At 48.3% G+C, this 20,802-nt stretch overlaps 1 protein-coding gene across 1 annotated transcript in view; it reads left to right on the plus strand.

Moving 5' to 3' along the window:
* The window catches only part of LOC144093951 (corticotropin-releasing factor-binding protein), a 121,465-nt gene extending 101,852 nt beyond the window's left edge, over nt 1–19,613 (plus strand). The window contains exons 4-8 of the mRNA XM_077627722.1: nt 2,141–2,351; nt 3,981–4,168; nt 11,273–11,381; nt 14,699–14,855; nt 16,704–19,613. Coding sequence (XP_077483848.1) covers nt 2,141–2,351; nt 3,981–4,168; nt 11,273–11,381; nt 14,699–14,847 — 657 coding nt within the window. The 3' untranslated portion in view covers nt 14,848–14,855; nt 16,704–19,613. The remainder of the gene's footprint in view (nt 1–2,140; nt 2,352–3,980; nt 4,169–11,272; nt 11,382–14,698; nt 14,856–16,703) is intronic.
* Nucleotides 19,614–20,802: the final 1,189 nt, after the last annotated feature.

The following is a 20,802-nucleotide window of genomic DNA, read 5'->3' on the forward strand; positions in this document are numbered from 1 at the left end:
GCCTTTACACTTGTATAGCGACTTGTCTTTACTGACATATACTTTTTCAGCCAAATCTAAAATCTCAAGAATTAGGCACGTCTCCTTTCGCGTGGCATTAATGATCCTTCAAAATCTTTTTTTTTTGGGGGGGGGGGGGGGGGCGGGATTATGTTGGAGGGATCCGATCCTGTTTTTAGGCTTTGGATAAGGGTACGCCGGAGGGACTCTGTGCATTTTTTTCTTAGGTACTACGTCAGGCGGATCCAATAAGCGTTTTGCAAAGTCCGACGTTTCTCAGAAAATTTTCTCGTGTAGGCTCGGAATCACGAGTACGACGGTGTGTTTCCGTCTACTGTGGGACAAATGCATCTTGACACGATTGCGCAAGTGTGGGTCGTACGGAGATGTAGATATTCCCACTGCGTTATCCATGTCTGCTCACTGCCCGGCATGAAGCGATTGGCGTTCTGGGCGCGTACTTCGACTCAGCCAGCAATTAACTGTTTGCGCTGCTACGCGCTTGACACCTCTGTCGGCTTTCGCGCCTGCGAGCTGCAGCATTCGTCCTAGCTATTTCCATGCAAACATAGGGCCCATGCAATTTCCTGCCGTATGCCGATGTGCGCTACATGACATTGAGTCTTTCCTTGAGGCGAGCCGTAGCACATGTTCTCTTGCCGAAGTTGAGTGCGCGCCGCAACTCCGCTCCCGTGTGGCAGTGGCTGAGCACGGACCGTTTGGCTCACGCTAACCTCGAGTCCGCGGGGGCTTAAACGCCATGTACACGAACTTTCGGTAGAAGACAATGCTGCCGGCTGGGCGCTTGCGTAGTCTTCCCCACACAACGTCGCTGTCCAACTGTCCGGTTGTTCCTCCGTGCATTGCGGTGGAGCACTTCTTCGCCTAGACGACCTCCCCGACCTGGCTATCGTCGCTGCCTCAGCCTGGGCCTGAAATAGATTCGGCATACCTTTTTTCATAGTTGTAAAGAAGCATTTAAAAACTGCGGGCATGAAGACCCTATTTTATCGGTTGGCCGATAAAGCAGAGGTAGAATAACATTTCTTAAGCACCACGTGTTACGGACGGGTGTCCTTCACTGTGAGAGGCGTGTTGTGCCTGGTACCGTGGCGATGAACAGCAGACGGCGCAAATGCTAGTGAGAGCTTGCTTAAATTACGAGCATATAACCCGGTGGTCACGGGATTGAATCGCGCGGAGGAAGAGGAAACATTTTAATTCATTTTTTTTTTCAGCGGCAGCCAGTTTTCTTTTTTTTTTTTTTGCTGCCGGACAAGTGATAACATACCAAGAAAGATGCAGATAATCAATTTTTACGGAGAACAAGAACTGGATGTAGCGGCACTCTGTATGCCTTTAACGTTACATATTCGTTTCTAGCGATTTTCCTGCCATTTCTTGAGAGTTTCGTGCCGGCGTGATAACTGAATTTTCCGCACAAGGACCTTAATTCATTGCTGGATACGGTCTCTTTTCTCAACTGTCTTTCCTCCCAGCTGTCTTTTCTCCGTCCCGTCCATACCCTCTTTTCCCTTACCTGCCGTGCAAGGTGGGAAACCGACTCCTACTCGTTAGCCTCCCCATCCCCCCTCTTCCCTACTCCACTTTCTCGTTCCACTTCTCGCCACTCTCTGGAAACATGCGCAGATGCATAGGCCTCTGGTGTCTATCACTGAATCGCTATTTCAGTCACTTGCATCCGGTTTCCTATATAAGTGATATGATAAAAGCACTTACAAGCCACCGCGGTGGCTCAGCGGTTATGGTGCTCGGCTACTGACCCGAAAGACGCGGATTCGATTCTGGCCGTGGCGGTCGCATTTTGATGGAGGCGAACCGCTAGAGGCTCTCGTACTGTGCGATGTCAGTGCACGCTGATGAACCCCAGGTGGTCGAAACTATCAAAAGCCCTCCACTACGACGCCCATCTGTTAAGTAGCTTTGAGACGTAAGAACCCGTAAACCAAACTAAACCAAACCAAGGCACTTGTAGCCTAAAATAGCAGGACTTGTAGTTCTCGCCCCGATCCCCCGAGACTAAGCTGTTGATCAGTTTGTTTATTGTCTCGCTTCTTCACTCAGTGAATTGCACCTCACCAAATGGTATCGGCATCGTTTCTTCCGCTTCCACGCGCAGGTGTTCGATGGTTGGGAGAACAATGGCGAGTACTTCCCCAGCCAGGAGGACCACCCCAAGCCGATGGACCAGCGGTTCGCCGAGTTCTGCGGACCCATCAAACCCTGGAAGCCATTCATCACGTCTCAGAACGTCGGCATCGTCCTCTTCAGGGTGCCCACGCGCGGAAACTACTTCTCCGTCCTCGTGTCCTTCCGGAAGAACCCGAAACGTGAGAGCGCCTGCTGCGCGCATCGCACCCGAACAACCGTAACGATTCGTGTTGTGTTCAAAGGAAATGATACAGCATGTACTGCATGTTTCTCCGGCGCTGATGTCAAGAGAGGGCTGAGCGTTAAACTCGCAACAAGTTGCACTGAGTTTCGAAAAAGAGAGCGTCACGTATCGAGGTAGAAATGTAAATTCCGCGGGCATTAGCGCAGCATCTAGGTAGAGATCCAGGTGCTTTTAGGACTTTGGCACTTGAGATGTCAGTTCTACTATGTGAAACGTTTCCCAAGTATTTCACACCAGAAGAGCCGAGCAGGAGGTGGGGAGAAATCTTGCATCCATCGAAAAAGCTGTGGGTATCGGCGGCAAAGGAGATCGAAGCAAGCACCTCCCGAATGCGAGGCGGATGTTCTATCACATGGCCGCCGATCAGACTAAATCAGAACAAAGGAAACATGAACTTGCACTTTTGATATAGGTGTTAAAAGTTTGTGTATTAAAGTAGTCCCAAAAGTAGCCACGAAAGTTCTTAGAAACGGCTGAAAGGGTGGACTGCCTGACAATTCAAGCATGCGGTCTGGAACCGGATGGGGGAGGGGGGGGGGGGCTGTAGAGGAAATCAGCTTTCTATGCGGCTTCCGAGTCAAAGCATAGGCGTAGGCTATGACTACACCATGATGTCATGCGAGTGACGCGTTTCGCTCAGGAAACTTGCTTTACCCCGTTCGCTCTTAGGATAATGGCCTTGTTGTTTGCTTTTTGAAAGGCACGCCCTCTTTTCCCCTACATTTTCATTTTACCCGATTATATGCATGCATCCAATCTCTCATTTGATATTCACTTGAGCGGCACGCGCTGCGCCTTGTCTCCATGTGCTGTTGCACTACTGGCCTGGACTGAGCTCTAGCTCGGCTGTGACTCCGAACTACCAGTTCTAACCGGCTCGGCTTCTACTAAATAAGGAAGACTTCTAACTTTGAGAGGCACGCGCTTTTGTGCTTTTTTATTAGCTTTCTCACCTGCTGCAGTCCCGTGGGCATTGCTCGTCTGTAGAATGTGGATTCCACTTACCTCGACAAATGCTACGAGAGGTGGCGTCGCCAAACAGTTACGTGTTCTTATAACGGCACTCGCTAGCCTATATGCTATGATTCTGCTGCCAGTGGCTAAATGTGTCAGCACAGGTTTGCTATTAGCAGGTAAGCCTACTTTGGGTTTACTTTGATTCATACCCCTACGACTCTTGCAGTCAATACTCATCAGATTCCCACAACAACTCCCTACTCCTGTCATTGATTTCAATACCCCAGTTTACGTTAGTCTCTTTCGAAGAGAAGTCTTCAGCAAGTAACAGAGAAAAGCGTGCGGGAGAATGGGTCAAAGAAGGGAGTGTGTGAAAGAAACAATGGTCTGTATTAAGGTACGCTGTTGTGCGAGTTGGTGACTGAACATTATGAAGGAACACATCCCTAAAAGAACGGGATTGAAGCGAACAGAGCTCGCGTGTGTCTGTTTCCTTCTGTCCCGTTCCTTTAGCGCTGTGTTCCTGCATAATTAACACAGGACCTAATTAGCCAGTTTCATATCCCAGCCATGCCACGTAATATTCGGTCGTGACTCTGCTGCGCAGCCTGCAACGTTATGCTTCTGCCGCTCTCCGAGAGTCCCATCTACACGCTACGCAACTACGGCCGCCGGGTCAACTGCAGCGCCGCCTTCATCTACCCCATGAACTTTCGAATCCTGGCCACCAGCATCGGCTCGCAGGCCTTCTCCGGGTCCGGCAACGTCGAGTTCGAGACGGGACTCATCACCAAGGTACCGTGCCCGCAGCCCGCGTTGGGCCGCGTTTTTGGTGCTGTAGACGCTAACACGCACCGCAGGTCTGCGCCGCTGGAATGTCGAGGCGACGCGTTGCACTGGGCGCTGCCAGCCAGTTGCCAGCACTGAAATTCAACGTCTTACTGAGCGCAAACTGTGCGAGGACACAATATCGTAGATGAGAAAAATCTGCTGTGAAGAGACGAAGGTCAGTAGTTAAGCTGAAAAATGAGAAGAGACGAAGGTCAGTAGTTAAGCTGAAAAATGAAAAATGGCTTTTGAAGAAAGGAAAGAGTGCAGCAACTGTCTAATTCCTTGATGGACACCTCTACATGATTGGGTATGAGGAAATTGAAAGGGGCGGTAACTGCCTCAATTATCGGTGGATACTTCAACCGTGCCATGATGGAAGAGAGGAAGGTGGGAGTGAAAGAGGAAAGAGAGAGAGGTGGTGAAGTGGAGGACTGCAAAATAATTTCCACCACCTGGGGATCTCAATAAAGGCTCGGTATGTCCGGGATGTTAAAGGACGCCGTTTCCCGAATTTCCTCCAGCAAGAATTTTTTCAAGCGCAGCTCTTGCCTTGAGCGCAGTGTTTCAGAATCGTGGGAAATTTCCCATACTGCGGGAAAATTAACCAACTGAGGGAAAGCGGGTTTTGGTTTCTCTAAAGACCGCTGTTCTAAATGGGCTTTCTCATGAAAATGTGCAAAGATAAAGGGAAAACGCTGTTATCATGGCGGCCTGACTAGTGTCGCGAGAAGAAATTTGGTTCGATGTTTCCCTTTAGTTGGCTGCTTAGCCTTTGATACAGAGGCCTGGCCTATTCAGGTTCATTCAGGCTTCGCGTGCTGCGTCCTTGGGTTTCTTCCAGCTACAGTTGCACTGACCTTTCTATTAATTGCTTCCAGCCACTCCCAGCTCTTTAGTCACACAATTGCCTTTGTACGCATGTTGTTGTAAAGGAATTCCCGAAAATTTCTATGGTATATACAGGAGAGGCTAAAAAGGAAATGGAAGTTGCCGAGCTGGTACTCGTCCCAACGCAAAAACTAATAAAAACGAAGTGGTAATTGACGATGATGTGATCAAGAACGACCCAGCCCTGATGTTCATTATTAATGGGCTTTGTATTCATTCTATTCCACTCATTCTTATATTTATTACCTTGGCTGTATTCAGTCTAAAATTACAATATTTTGAAAAAAATATATATTTGTGGGAAAAAGTGGGAAATTTCTAGCCGACAACTGGCAAAAAACCAACTGGCCAATGCGGCCACACTGAGCGTCGCCGTCGGCGCAAGCGAGCGAGCTAGCGCATCGGAGGATGAAAGGGAGCGAACGCTGAGCGCAGCTGAAGAATGAAGGCGGCGATGGCGAAGAGAGTGCAAGGAGGAAAGTGGTAGCGTGCAGGTGGGTTAAGCGGCGGTGACCCGCGGCAGAAAAGAAGGAAAATATTCTCCTGTGGCACGCTCAAAGGCTCACGGCCCAGGTCCTCCTCTCCCCGCGACCTTTCGGCGCGCCATGACCACGGTGTCCATGACTTAGGTTTCAGATGCTTCGAGCCCATCGAGAAACCAGGGGAAGGAAGACGTAGCTTGAAGCGAGCTGCGGCACCTACTTCCTTCCTCGCTGCCTCTGCACGCTTTGGGGGAAAGGAAATGACGCAGTACCTGTCTCACATATCGGCGAACACCTGAACCGCGCTGTAAGAGAAGGGGTAAAGGAGGGAGTGAAAGAAGAAAAGAAGAAAGAGGCGCCGTAGTGGAGGGCACCGAAATAATTTCCACCACCTGGGGATCTTTAACGTGCACTGACAGCGCACAGCACACGGGTGCCTTAGCGTTTTGCCTCCATAAAAACGCAGCAGCCGCGGTCGGGTTCGAACCCCAGAACTCCGGATAAGTAGCCAGATGTCCTAACCACTTAGTCACCGCGGCGGGTCTTTGAACGCTTCCAGAAATTTAATAATTGGTTTTGGGGGAAAGGAAATGGCGCAGTACCTGTCTCATATATTGGCGGACACCTGAACAGCGCTGTAAGGGAAGGGGTAAAGGAGGGAGTAAAAGAAGAAAAGAAGAAAGAGGTGTTGTAGTGGAGGGCACCGGAAAAATTTCGGCCACCTGGGGATCTTTAACGTTCACTGACATCGCACAGCACACGGGCGCCTTAGCGTTTTGCCTCTATAAAAACGCAGCCGCCGCGGTCGGGTTCAAACCCGGGAACTCCGGATCAGTAGCCAAGCGTCCTAACCACTGAGCCACCGCGTCGGGTCCACAATTTATATTTTCGGGCAAGACAGGGTGCTCAGTATCTGACTACATTCGAAAAGAAACTTTCGGCAAGGAGCAGTTCATGGACAATAAATTTCTAAAAATGCTCAAATTAACTCGATTTGTTGCACTTTGGAGCAAGATAATTGAAGAAAAAAATTAAAAGACGGCCTTTACACATGTATAGCGACTTGTCTTAACTGACATATACTTTTTCAGCCAAATCTAAAATCTAAAGAATTTGGCGCGTCTGCTTTCGCGTGGCTTTAATGATCCTTCAACATTTTTTTTGCTTTCTTTTCCCCTAGCAAATTGTTAGTGCCCTGCTTTTTGCTCCCTAGTTCATTCCTCGCCTTGTACTGCGGTTTAAGGCCCTTTGGCTCTTGTTTTTGTGTTTTTGTTGCAAAATGCCAGTGCCTTGTCTTATCGTTCATCATTGACTTGCACTGCGTTGTCGTTTGTTATTAGCAGTCACCCTTGTGCGCTGTTGCAGCCTCTTCTTTTCGCCTTTAAATATCTTATCCCGCGTATCAATTCCAGCAGTAGCGGCATCATGCGTTCCCTTCCATTTCCTGTATAAATATCCCCTTTCCGCAATAAAAATTCAGTTGAAGTCAGCGCTGTGGTGTCTTGTCTCGCTTCGTCCCCGTCTTTATTCGCGCTGTATCGCATTATGCAATCTTGCCAGAAGAACGTTTCAGAGCCCCTTTAACATGTGCTGATATCGCACAGCACACGGGCGCCTTTTGCGTTTCGCTTCTATAGAAACGCGGCCGCTGCGGTCGGGTTCGAAATCGGGAACTCACCCGCCGTGGTGGCTCAGGGGTTAGGGCGCTCGGCTACTGATCCGGAGTTCCCGGGTTCGAACCCGACCGCGGCGGCTGCGTTTTTATGGAGGAAAAACGCAAAGGCGCCCGTGTGCTACGCGGTGTCAGTGCACGTTAAAGATCCCAAGGTGGTCGAAATTATTCTGAAGCCCTCCACTACGGCACCTCTCTCTTCCTTTCTTCTTTCACTTCCTCCTTGATCCCTTCCCGTACGGCGCGGTTCAGGTGTCCAACGATATATGAGACAAATACTGCGCTGTTTTCTTTCCCCAAAAACGAATTATTATTATTATTATATCCCGGGAACTCGACACCTCAACCGCGCAGTGAGGGAAGGGATGAAGGTGGGAGCGAAAGAAGACAAATATAAGGTTGGGGCCACCTAAAAAGAATAAAAAATAATAAGCCCCTGAGTGAAAGAAGACAGAAAGAAGTGCCGTCTACGAGGTGTACGGTATAATTTCGACCACCCGGGTATCGGCAGTGTGTACTGACATCGCCAAGTACACAGGCGCTCTTTGCGTTTCGGAACGCGGTCTCTGTAGCTTGGATTTAACCCGGGCCTTCCGGCTGCGTAGCCGAGCTCGCTGTCCACTGAGCCACCGCCGTGGTGCGCAAATTTGCGAGTAAACTCCGTGGCCGGACGCAGAGGGCTGCTTAGAAAATAGCGCCACAAACAGGTGTTCTTATTTTTTGTCTATTCCCGTGCCGTCAGAGATTCTTATTTGAGAGTTATAGCACAGCGCGATCCGACAGCGTGATCCGCTTCCGCGGGGCGCCACTGCGTGTGCGCAGGACGCCATTGGGGGCGCCAGATGGCGCCACGTTCCCGTCAGCTGCGTGCGCACCTGCCGTGTCGGGACCAGTGCGCGCGTATATAGTGTACCCCGCTGAAGCGGATCACGACACCGGATCGTGGATCGCGCTATGCTGTAACTCTTTAGTATAGCGCTATCCGACTGCGAATGGGCAGATGTCTTCGAGAGGCAAGGTTGGGGCGCCTTCTGCGTAAACAGAGTAAGGTTAAGAATCACGCCATGCTAAATCTCTCTATTCGTGCACCCGCTCCATCGGCACACGCCAGTCTGTGCGTCGCACACTAATAAGGGTAAGCTTTGTGAGGAGCCAGTTCTTGAAGCGTACCGGAATTGTTTCTGGGATATGGCCGCCAACAACACCCGCAAAAGAAGAAGGGAGAAACATTAGAGAATAAGGAACTGGTTGATGCAGCGACTGCTTACTCGCACTGTTCCCCGCCGGGCCTTTCCTTTTTTTTTTACTGTTTTCACTATCTGCCCGCCGTTCACGCGAAGCGAAGGGCCCCTTGCTCACACCTGTTAGCAGCAGTGACGTCAGTGCTTCGAGCCGTGCATCCTCGTTTGTATTCTTCGTATTTGTTCTCTTGTTCTGGAGATACAAGCGGGCCTTTGCTTACATCACCTGACCGGTACGCATGAAGGCGGATGGCGGCCTTCCTGGCAAGGTATAATCAGATTTGCGAGCTCCCATGGAAAATCGAGTTAACCGAACTACCTCATTTCTGCGGAATTTAATTCCGGGTCAGCCCCAACGTGTGTCTGTCCTAATTGGCGGGGACAAAAGGCGCGGATGCCAATACAGTGCCTTCGGCGATGGCGATCCGCAGAACTAACTTGCGCGTTGTGGGCACTGGAGAATCTGGTCGCATCTGACCTCAGCATTCATTTTCCCTCCTGGCGCCGGGAGTCTGAATGTTTATCAGGCCGTGGGCGCGTGGGACAACATTTAATTTGCCCCCGGCTATCTGCAGTGCATTCTGTTTTCGAGGCAATCTGTTTTTTTTTTTCTTGCTTTGCGCGATGCTGTATTCTGGAAACTGCATCGGCATAGTTTGGCTGCGAGCAGCATATTGCTTAAGCAGCTTGCAAAAACAAAGTTAGTTGCTCTGGCATTGGTAATTCCTTGACCTTCGCTAGGGGGGAAGTACCGAAATAACAATGGGTCTAATTGAAGCAAACTTCGTACCTTTCTGCCGCACAATGGCTTCGGCAACTCAGTAACAGACCCAACCGTAAAGAGAGGTAGCTGAAGCAGGTGTGCAATACTTCGCAATAAAAAGCCTTTATGTATTGCTTACTTGAGGATGTTGAGTACAACTGACATCGACGATAAATGTTTTTCATTTAGTTCCGGACTGCCTGCCGGAACAATCTAAATTAAATCACCTTATCGCGAAGCGTCTTTTGCAAAAAGCTCAGACGGCGACTAACACGATGAGCTTTCATAAGTGACTATAGAAGTAGGGAAAAAAATGGCTGGATATAAATAGTCCCCACACTAATTAAAAAAAAACTAAAGGGATTTGGATCAAAATTTTCCAGCGCTCTCAGGCGGTCACGTCTTTTTGCACGCTAACTGAGTTGAACAACAAATCTGCTTTATCTCACCGCTGTGGCAATGGTTGCATTGGCCTTCTTTATTACTGCACGATGTCCAAGAAAAATGATGTTGAGGCTGAACAGTTTAAGACTGATAACCAGAAACCAAATGTTTTTGTTACTCGGTTGTTACGGTAACAGCGGAAACTTTCAAGTTCCGGGTAACAAGAAAAAAATTCCTCGTGTAACGAAATACTCTTGCCATTGCACTAAACACGAAATGCGGCAGATTTCAGTAGCCTCTCTGGCCGAGAAAATAAAAAGAGTGTATATCAAGAAAGGCAGGTAATAGGGCTTCACGTATTTTAACGAAAATAAATATATACAAAAATATGCATAGATATTTTCCGCTCATGGTCTGCAGTAAAACATCGAAAAGACGCGTCACATCAGGGAGTGTTGGCATGGCGTTGAAAAGGCTTAACGACTTAGCTCATTAAAGACTCATTATGATGTGACACTGCGGACAACCTACACTGAAAGCGGACGGCTCCTTCAAACTTTTCAGACACGCATTATCTTCTGCTATCGAGAAAGACCTGAAAATCCGTTTGTGTATATTTGGAATTTGCTCTTGGACACAAATAAGATTAACTGATCAAGAAGCGTAGTGATTCGCGCACGGTGCACACTTTAAACCTCACAGAATTGCAGCCTCATAAAAAGAAACGCACATTTATGCCCAATTAAGTATTTTCTTTATAATCCAAAACTTTTTCTGCAACAAAAAATCACCTAGAGTGTCCTTCAGAAAAACATTACACAGTGTGAGAGAAGTAAAAAGTGACAGTATCAGACAAAACTTCCCAGCGGCAACTACATGCACTACACCACGTTCATCTTTATTTCGTGTTTTTGGAACGAATCTATTTTTTAGGCACGAAATGGCTCTGCCAATCTATTTAGTACGTATTTAAAATGCAGCCGCTGATGCTGATTTTGTGAAAACAACTGCAGACGGTACAGCAAAAAAAGTTTCAATAGTCGCGTGCACAACCGTGCACTCCGCTGTGGAGAGGATTAATAGTGCCGTATAATTAAGGCGTCTGGTATCAAATAACGAAAGATCGAATTAGAGATAAATGTAACAAGGAGGCGAAAGCCAAATAGCGTGAGCGTAAAGCGTATGGGTCGCAGAAAAATCTTCCCTTTATTACATTGTTCTTGCCTGTCTTTTCGTACCGGATTTCGCTGGACAGTTCTATTGGTCAGACAACAAAGCTCTGATATTTCATCGGCTCAGTTCGAAAGTCGCTGCATAAGATATGCAGCTTACTCAACCTTTTCTCTTTGTGCCAATGATTCGGATGATAGCTTTTGTACGATAAGCAGGCTGCACTTGACCGGCGAAAAAAAGACGCCATTCTTGCGTGGAAAATGTTAAATTCTGTTATGCACTTGGAATTCACCGGTTTCTGAGCCCTGATGAGGGTACAGAATAGTATGGGAAAGGCTTGCAGATTTGCGTAAGCTGTCGCCACGTCCACTCTCAAGCATAACGGGTGGCCCTTATTTCGCCTCTATTACAGCTGGTGTTTTACCTGCGGCTTAATCGTCTGCGTTGGTTGCTGTCTCTCAACAGTGCAGGAAGCGAGGCGTGCGAGATTACGCTGAATTCATGGGAGGAACCGGCCTCGGAATGGACGGCATGATGGTCATCCAGGACGTCTGTGGCCTCGACTCCATCCCAAGTAAGCTCGCTTGGTGAAACGTTCAGTTGAATTAACGGCAAAAAGTTTAATTAAGGAACTCTTTTTGAAGCGGAATGAATGATCGTCTCAAGCCGGTGTAAAACGATGCCATCCATAAATAACGGCTATTTGTGACTCTACCACTCCGACTGTTCTTTGAGAAGAATAATTGGGGCTTCGGGGAACTTTCATTTCTGCCGCGCTGGTGAAATTTTAAATGTGCATCAGAACGTGCCTGTTGCCTGGCCACAATTCGGGCCGACGATGTAGTACGTACATACAAAGCTCCACCCGAAGGAATCGATATTTGGATGCTAGTCATGATGGTGTCAGTGAGCCGTATGGTTGACACGCGCGAAGACGGATGCGAATAGGATTGAATAGTTGAATGGCTGGAGAGATTTAGAAAGTCCCAAACTTCCAGGAGGAAGTTGTTTTCCGTTTGCGGTATTCACTGTATATCTAGCAGCCAGTAAATTAAAAAAAATATGCCAAAAGACCATAGCGGTCCAAGCGTTGGCCCATCCCACAAAGCCTCGCGTACGCACAACTCTTGGCTTTGGTGCTCGCGTTGCCTGTTCGCATGTGCACGCGTCCTTTATCAAAGCGGCATGCGAGACACTTTTCTACGTAAGCTCAGCGCCGCTTATAAACTCCATAGGCGCGCACAGCAGGCACGCGACGCGTATATTCGCGCATATTAAATGCGTCAGCGCGGAAACAGTCCATGGCGCCGCCTTCTGCGACGGGTAAACACAAGACCCAGCGTCGACGTTCTGCGCCGAGCAATCCCCCGCGCTGCTACGCCCAGCAGTCATTAGTTTTCCTTCAGCGACAAACGAAACCAGGCTGGTCTGCGGGTGTCGGTTTATTGGCCTCATAATTATTCGGCCAACCGATATTGCACGTGGCACAAAATCTCGGTCGCATCGGGTGTCGACTCTGATATCACTGGGCGAGAAAAGCGAGCTGGGCGGCTTTACGGCAGGCGGTAGCAATGGCGCGCAGAACTGAAGAAGCGGACAAGAAGGATCTGAGGAAAACATGTCGGTGCGGCTTGCGCTAGATTTTGTTTCTAGAGTCGCTAAAGCATAACACGTTTTCTTATTCTGTGGACGATGATACGAGCAGGTAGAAGTTTAGGAGCTGTTAATTGCTGATTTAACAAAGCTAATATAGTTTACAGAATGCGTAAAAAAGAAAATTTTATCCGTATTCTGTTGAAAATTTAACATTTTGGAGGCACCGCTCGTAAGTAGCGAACCCTGTTGTACTATGCACACTGCTGTTGATATGTTGTACAAATGCATGCCGGGCGTAATCAGTAAAAGAAATCATTACCTTTTCCGCTTTTCCTTTTAAACTTGCTTAACATTGTTACATTAAAGTTTATGTTGTTCGTATAAAATTCTCATATTCATCATTACTTTGGTTGAATGTATCGCTGCAATTATCTTCAAATACAGAGCATCCTGCGTTAATGTCACGGAGACCGCCTGTGCGGCCCCGAGGGAGCACTCGCGACGGAATTCCTCGTGCGACGATCGAATACGACGCGCTCTTCGTGTCATCAGCGATGTGCGTGCCATCGGAGACTTGCAGTACCGTACGTTAAAGGCAGAGCGGCCTAAAGTTCCGAATCCTTAAGCACGTATACCGTGAACGAGCGCAATGGCACACAGGGGTATCGTCCCTGGATGCTGCCAAAGTAAAGGCAGTTAACCACGATGAGCTTCGATGAGCCAGCAGGGAACTGCAGTGGCGGAGGAGCGTTTCTGGCGCGGGTTTCGCACTTAGACAGACGCAGTGTCCGCCGGATTCCTGGAACAAGTGGGCGAAAAGTGCGCGTTTAACCTTATAACTATTACTGCCGCCTACGAGGGGGCTGGTCAACGGGACGCGGACGCTGGGAGAGCGCTCTTCCTTGTAGAGGCACTCACACCGCGCTGCGAGTGCGCTGCCTCGAACTAGAAGAGAACGCAGTACAGGCATGCCTTTCGCGCCTTCTACAGGCATGGGTACCAAAGATTGGGCTTGCGGTTTGCTCTGGACGCCTGCGTGGGTCGGGACGGCCTGTTTACTGAAGAAAAATTGTTGCCGGTCGCCCCTGTGGCACCACCGGAACAACACACGCTCGCAGGCGGTCTCCACCCGAACTCAATTTTCTGGCTCATCTTTCCTCGTTAGTCGAGCGAGAGTCGAGAGAAGAAAATAGCACCGTCCGTTTTAGGCGCGACCGCCGACGTCGCCTTGAATCGCGGCAGGGTGATGCCGTCTTGTGTCTGGTAACCACGCGCAGGCGAGGTTATTATGCAAAGTCAGCCGTACCAGCGTTGCAACAGGACGGGAAAGGTCGAAAACACCCGCTGTGGTGCGCATATCAGCAGGATGCTGGGTATTTCATTAAAGCCCGAAATGCTTTGAGCAAAATTAAAATCCTAAGCCTTCGTTGCGCCATTAAAGTGGTGAAACTGTGTCGTCAGCAGGGCGGACTTGCAGTTTAATGTCATTTACGAAAAGTAGGTGCGGAGAACGGTACACAGAATAAGACTGCCCGCTTATTATTGTAGGAGAAGGGTTTCAGCGGTACGTAGTTCTATTTGGCTATCAATTATATCCTCAGATTACTTTTGTCTAGTACTGAGTAGAGCAGGAAAGCAGGCAGTGCGAACGGGGGCTGTCCCGAGTTGGTCCTTCGAATGCTATTGTCGTCATTTACTTCCTGTCAAAGGTAGCTGATGCCAGCAGTTCATTTCCGAAGCCCTCCCATGCGAGCAGTGGTCGTCAGTTAGAATGCGCAGAAAACTTCAGCCACCATTGACACACATCGTATTCTCGTATATATGAGAAGCGAAGGCGCACGCCCGTAGTTGATTGAGTCGTAGGGAAAATGGAAAACTTCGATAAAGCTTGCCGACAGCTATTTTATAGCACTCAATAGTGATGTATTTTCCGGTAACCACAGAGAAGTGGATATCGAAACCGATGGGTATGAGAAGTGTAATTAATATGAAACAATAGGAGAATCAAATGCCTAATCCCAATATTTGTACTCTTGCAGTGGGGTTTCAAATGACTTGAGTGGAAGGTCTCAGGTACCTTTTGTGGTAACGACTAGCATGCTGCAAAAAAAAACGGCGTAAAGCATGTCCCGAATCCATAAATGGCCTTCACCAATTTAACTTCTGGATACCGCAGTCTAGATTTAAAAGGGGGAAAGCCCTGCCACGTGTCAAGCAAGCCAATCTCGAGCACACCGGCACTAGGCAATGAATTTGGTGCGTGAGCATCACAGTGCTCGATTTCATCTCTCGCAGGCAAGAAGGCCATCGGCATTCCGTGCGGAACCACTGCGGTGCGCCTCGTGTCCACCGGCAGATTCGAGGACTCGATCACTTTCGGCTACGAGCCCATCATCGAGAGGGAGCGGGTTCAACTCTGCGCCAAGGCTCTCATGACGGTGTGACGCAACGGGTGAGCACCACGGGTGGCTGTGCCCCCTATACTATTGACAGTGCGGAAACTTTATTGCTTATCTTACCTGGTTCTCGGGCCCCTGTGCTCGCCGGCAGCTTTTCTTGGCAATGAAGAGAAGGCTGCAAAGGTGGAGCGTCTGTAACTGTGTCATTCCGCCGAATAGCTCGGCCGCACTGCGGTACACCTGCCCACCTGACGCGTTGCTGTCTCCGTGGTAGGTTCACTCCGTGAGTGGTGTGGTTAGCGCCATCTATGAAAGCTTCTTGTAACGAGACGCGGCAAGGAAATTTATTGTGATTGAGAAAAACTTTTTTTTTTACTTTCTAATGTTCAAAGTTTGCAGTTGTGCTATAACTATGGCCTAAATAAAGAATATTGAAGATATACCACGTTTTAAGAGACAAATTATTCACTGGAAGCGGGGACTATATTCCGATACGTAGGAAGGGACGGCGTGCTGCTGTTTAATAGCCTCCCATGCATTGCCAGAAAAGTTGTCGATGAGTATAGTACTGAACTCGTCCTAATCAGCCTAAGTGTGCCCATTATTGAACTATTTCTCGGTAAACGCGTACCGAGGGGAAAAGGTATGACCACCATTGGATCACGCCTTACAGCGCAGTGGCCGTCCTCTCTTTACGTCAACGTCTTTGCGCTGTTCCGATAAACTTGATCAACTCTTTCAAGCTTCCACTTTGACAGCATGTAGCGTTAGGAATACAGGGCCAGTCGCCTCATAAGAGGAGCTCAGGCAGATAGGGCTGTAAATCCTGCGTTGACCGGATGAAGCCCAGAATAGTTGCAAAAGATGAAGCATGAGCGGGGAAGCTATCCTAACGTGTTTGGGTCACAATAGCGAGCGAAAACCTAATTAAAATACTAGTGTTCATTTCTAAACGTGCTCAAAATTTAACGCTACTGGAAAATTTAAAATTGTTTTTTGGGGAAAGAAAATGGCGAAGTATCTGTCTCACATCTCTGTGGACTCCTAGATCGCGCTGTAAGGGAAGGGATAAAGGAGGGACTAAGATAAGAAAGGAAGAAAGAGGAGCCGTAGTGGAGGGCTCCGGAATAATTTCGACCACCTGGGGTTCTTTATCGTGCACTGACATCGCACCGCACACGGGTGCCTTTGCGTTTCACCTCCATCGAAACGCGGCTGCCGTGGTCGGGTTCGAACCCGGGTACTCTGGATCTGTAACCGGGCGACCTACTGGGGCCTACTATTTTACTTTGTGATTTGCTCAGTAATACCAGCGCTGTTAGTGGACGCAGACTATTCAGAACAAGCTGACTCAGTGATTCAAGTGAATCACCATGTCCATTCAAGCACCGTTTCTAAACCGGCGAATATCAAGCGCCGTTGCCTCTCGTACTGAAGGGATACTATACGTAGGTATACGTACTGTCCAAATGAAATCAATGCTCTGTAGCGTACAGCTGCAATAGAAAAATGCGAGGTTGAAAAAGGGGCCCACAAAGGAAGCGCTGCCCAACGCTAACGAATGTCCTGTGGGTTCTGTGTTAAAATAACACTCGACTTTTTTTTGCTTTTGTCTTTACGGTTAGTGATGAGGTCAGAGGGGTAAAAACATGGGAATTATAGCATATCGAGGCCAAACTATTCTTCACCCATTGGTGATGCTTGTGTCACTGTGAGAGGTGCCGGACGCTCAGGCATCCGGTCCCAATGTTGATGGATGAGAAGCATGACTATTCCTATATTACGCCCCTCTCAAATCTTCTCACACATGTGCTAACAGTCATAGTGGTGTTAAGTGCTTATCTGCGGGATTCTTGATTCTCACTGTGTTGTGCACCTCCATTTTTTCTTCAATTTTGCAGACTAAGGACCGCGTGAAGACGGACAAACATGAAGATACACAATCCAGCGGTTTCGACAGCATCTACAACCACTCCACGACTGAAGCCAAGAAAAACAAAATGATCAAGCACATGTGGCTGAAGATTGATGCCCTCGACATTTCTTTTTCTTGACCCCTTTTACTTGAACACATCTCAACCTTTCTTCTTTGAGAATGTAAATATTCGCCTTATTCTTCTCAGTTCTCTCCATCCATTGCCATGGAAACGCGCTCCTCGAACATTTCTCCACAGCCGGGCTGAAATACACCACTCGGTGAGCAGGCAGGCTGCGGGTGACTGTTCGATCCGCACCTCACGTGTGTTCATTCGTTGGTTCCTGCAGGATGAGGCCGCTTGGGCGGGCGGTGATACTGCGGTACTTTTTCTACATCTCGCAAGGCTTTCAGTCTCAACCGATGAGCCCCGAAAGAACCACTACTTCTCTCTCCTTTTCTTTACCACCTGCTCGCTATGAAGGAGTCTCGCAACTGACATGACCGCAAGGAAAGAATAACCGCGCAATAGCCTGTCGGAATGCGGCATATCAATCTTCATTGAGCTGTATTTCCCAGGAATATTTCGCAGGCGCTGTCTTAGAGCGTTGAATTTCTGCGTTGTTTCTAATTTTATTCTTTCATTGCGTATTGTAGAAAGAGTTGTCATAGTTGTTGCGTAACACGACCGCTTAGCATTGAAATTCTCTAACGGATGCCCTGTTGGCGCATGTTGTTTTATGACAGTTTTTCTTTCATCCATTTTCTGACGGTGATTAGTTAGTGTGCCGTTAACAAGAGCTACACTGCGTGAATTACGAGTCGGCTACCTAGTAGTAAATCTTTCTTTTTGCCGAATATGGTCGAACTCCGCACGCACATCAAAGCCTACTTATGCACACTCCAAACATTAATACGCTCATATGGGTGTAAAAAGAGAGTAAACTGTCCTCTTGCGCACGCACTATTTAAAAGGGTGAGAGCTTACTCCCTTTCTTACTCTCTTCTGTTTAGAGTATACGGAACGGATACGACCTTTCAAGATGTCTAAGGAGAGGAATGCGTATATAAAAAAAGTTCTGAAGTCAGCATGCTCATTTCAATAGCCACAAAGTCAAGAATGCTTGTCAAAAATGCTGATCTAGTTTCTCAAGGCCACGTGATAATTTAAGGCGGATCTGGAACACCACTAGAGCCGGAGGATGTGGCATTTGCAGCAGCAAGATCTTATCGGAGATTCCACGGTTCAATGCATTCTGCAACAGCCGGAAACAGCAAACAGCAATGCACGGTTCTTTCCTATCCTCGCAACTCCTTTCCTGTTCTGTTTTGACGGCCAAGAAGCAACCTTATTGTGACGTCATTGCCACCAGCATTGAGTCCCATAAGTAGCGGCGACAGGCCGCAGCCTTCATGTGCGGTGCGTCGCTCCCACCGACGCATGTCGACGGGTACTGTCCGACAACAACTGCGAAACCTAAACGCGTCACACTTAATTTCGCAGCTCCTTTTCGTGTTCAGAAAATTCTTTCACGATAACATCACTTGTGAGGTGACCCTGCCGGTTGCAATGGATGTGTTCATTTAGAATAAGGCGCTTTAAAGCTCTATCAGCTTTGAAATTTAACAAAGAAGCACAATTTGGCAGCGTTCGTTTTTGGAACTCCTCGCACTTAAGAACAAGCCATGCAGGACCCACATCTCTTCTTTGTTCAGTGAATGTCTAGTGGAATCTTTGCGTGACTTAATCAAGAAACGCGTAAATAAAACTGCACAGCTGAATTCATAATAATAACAGCTGCAGTAAGCGCTATGCAAGCGCCGATTGCACTCGGGAAGTAAGAGGGCCACTGTTTTTTTTTTTTTCACCCACGTTCGAACACAATGTATACCCACCCCCTTATACGAGTCGCTCGCAGGAAAGCCGGTTTCTTTTCATCGTACTACGGGTTTAAATTGCAGTACGTCATTCGCAAACCGGATTTCTATTATTAATAAGGACGCTACCACAGGAACTTTGCATGTGCTCAAGATAACGCACTCGAAGGCAACCTGTCAGTATGTGTGACCTATACTCTAGCTCCGGGACAACCCTCTGATAGATAGAATACATACTTGGGTAAGCTTGTTAAACACGACAGAAAATCAGTCCACGAATGATAGGTAGACAATCACACTCGATGCTTCCTCCAACGGACTGGAATTAAAAACGTCTACAAAGGCAGCGGGCGTGGTTCTTCTCGTTGCCCCTTCTCTGTTGAGTTGCGTTGATTGAGCAGCGTCAACGCGGCTCACTTATGCGGTGTCAGGTGAGAAATAAAACTGTTCCGAGGTTCCTTCAAGCTTCACCCATTGTTATTCAGACGCCCGCTGCCGGTGACCGCAGCCTCGCGAGGCGTGACTTTCTCGATTGCCGCTTGCATTCCTTTCTCTTTCTTCGCTCGCTTCCTTGATCTCCCGCGGCGAAGCAGCCTCCACCAGCGAGTAGTAGCGAAACGGAGCACTCCTCTGCGAGCACCTGCATCAGTTCGACGGACGCGGGCCGCGTTCAAACGAGGCGCGCCGCAGAGCGTGGCCGATGGTGTGCACACTGTGTATACATATTATAAATATCTGCACAAGCCAGTGTTTTCAGTGGTGTTGTACGGTTCTTTTTTTTTTTGAAAAAGGTGGAAAAGAAGAAAAAAAAACGAAGGGAGGGACGGAGAGGGTGAAAGAGAGAGGGATGGAGAAGAAAGACAACTACGCTGTTCCTGTTTTGTCCCCCTTTCCCTGTACAGAGAGTGCACAGTGCGCCAATGGTGGAAGTTGTTGTCTCATTCCCGTGTGACCATAGTTGTTCCGAGAACGAAAAAAAAAAGAACACTGTATGAATAAAAGTTTCCTAAACCATGCCGTATGAGTGTTTGTTGTGTATTACGAGGCTGGCATGCCATGAGGAGATAAAAGGTGGTCACGTGATCATACGCCACGTCCACTTGTTTTCCCCGCATGCCATGATCTCGAACTAGCTCGATTTGTTCTTAATGGCTTGCAGGACAGCACGTGATGTGAAGTAGAGAGGCTGGAAGGACAGGAATTGCATTGTTTAAGATTTCATTCCTGCTTTATGCTATAGCATAGAACCCTCACCATAGCAAAAACGTGGCGTAGTCTAGCGTAGTCCAGGAAAATCCAGATCGACTGGAGGGGATTTACATCATCAGTGACGTCACCAGATTGGGGAAATTCCATTGGCTGGGAACGCCACCTGCCTGGCAGTCACGTCATCAGACCAGCGAGTGCCCATTGTTTGAACCTATGTGACGCCAGCAGACTGGCAGTGACGTCACCAAACCAGGCTAGTCTGTTTGAACCAGGTAGTAGGTGGTGCGGGAAGAACTCGGGATGAGCATTGCTCGGGAAGGGCGACTTGTGTCTCACAAGCCCCACCATGTCACTTACGGCAAAAGCATCAACAGCTTCCAATGCGATCGCATTGCTAACACCTAGTGGAAATCGGTGTCTCTGTGTTTAGCCCTTATGCTACGCTCACTACTCTTCGCATTTCAGTGCAAGAACAACAATTGGAGAATTTAAGTAATGTAAAGGGTAACATGTGATAGTAGTATCGTTTCGCCGCGCAGGGAGGATAAAAGAGAGTAGGAAAGCGTTCAGATGGCTCACCCTAGTCAAGGTCGACCAGTTACACTTTCTTAATGTGATAAGGGCAGCAGAATTGCCGGACAACCTGCAATGTCTTTCCAGGATTATCAGCAACAAGACTTCTTCACAGTGAAATCAAGCAACCACTACTACGCGCGACCATTCCTGCTTATACTGTCGTGGCCTGGCAGCAACTCTACCGAGCCCTTCTCTGCCTTTTCCACTAGTGAGGTGCGCAAAAATCGAATCGCAGACACTTCTGTCCTACTTCAAATCACAAGGAAACGCACTAATTAGGTCGGAGCAGTGGAACAGCATTTTTTTTGTGTGTAATGAAACACCGAGGGGTATTGTGCGCGGAGCAGAAATGGTACCGCGAAGTACATGAATTTTGCGGTGCCATCCCCGGCAACTGAGCATTGTTGATGCGAGACAGAAGG

This window comes from Amblyomma americanum, chromosome 6 (genome assembly GCF_052857255.1).
Source record: "Amblyomma americanum isolate KBUSLIRL-KWMA chromosome 6, ASM5285725v1, whole genome shotgun sequence".
Taxonomy (NCBI): Eukaryota; Metazoa; Arthropoda; class Arachnida; order Ixodida; family Ixodidae; genus Amblyomma; species Amblyomma americanum.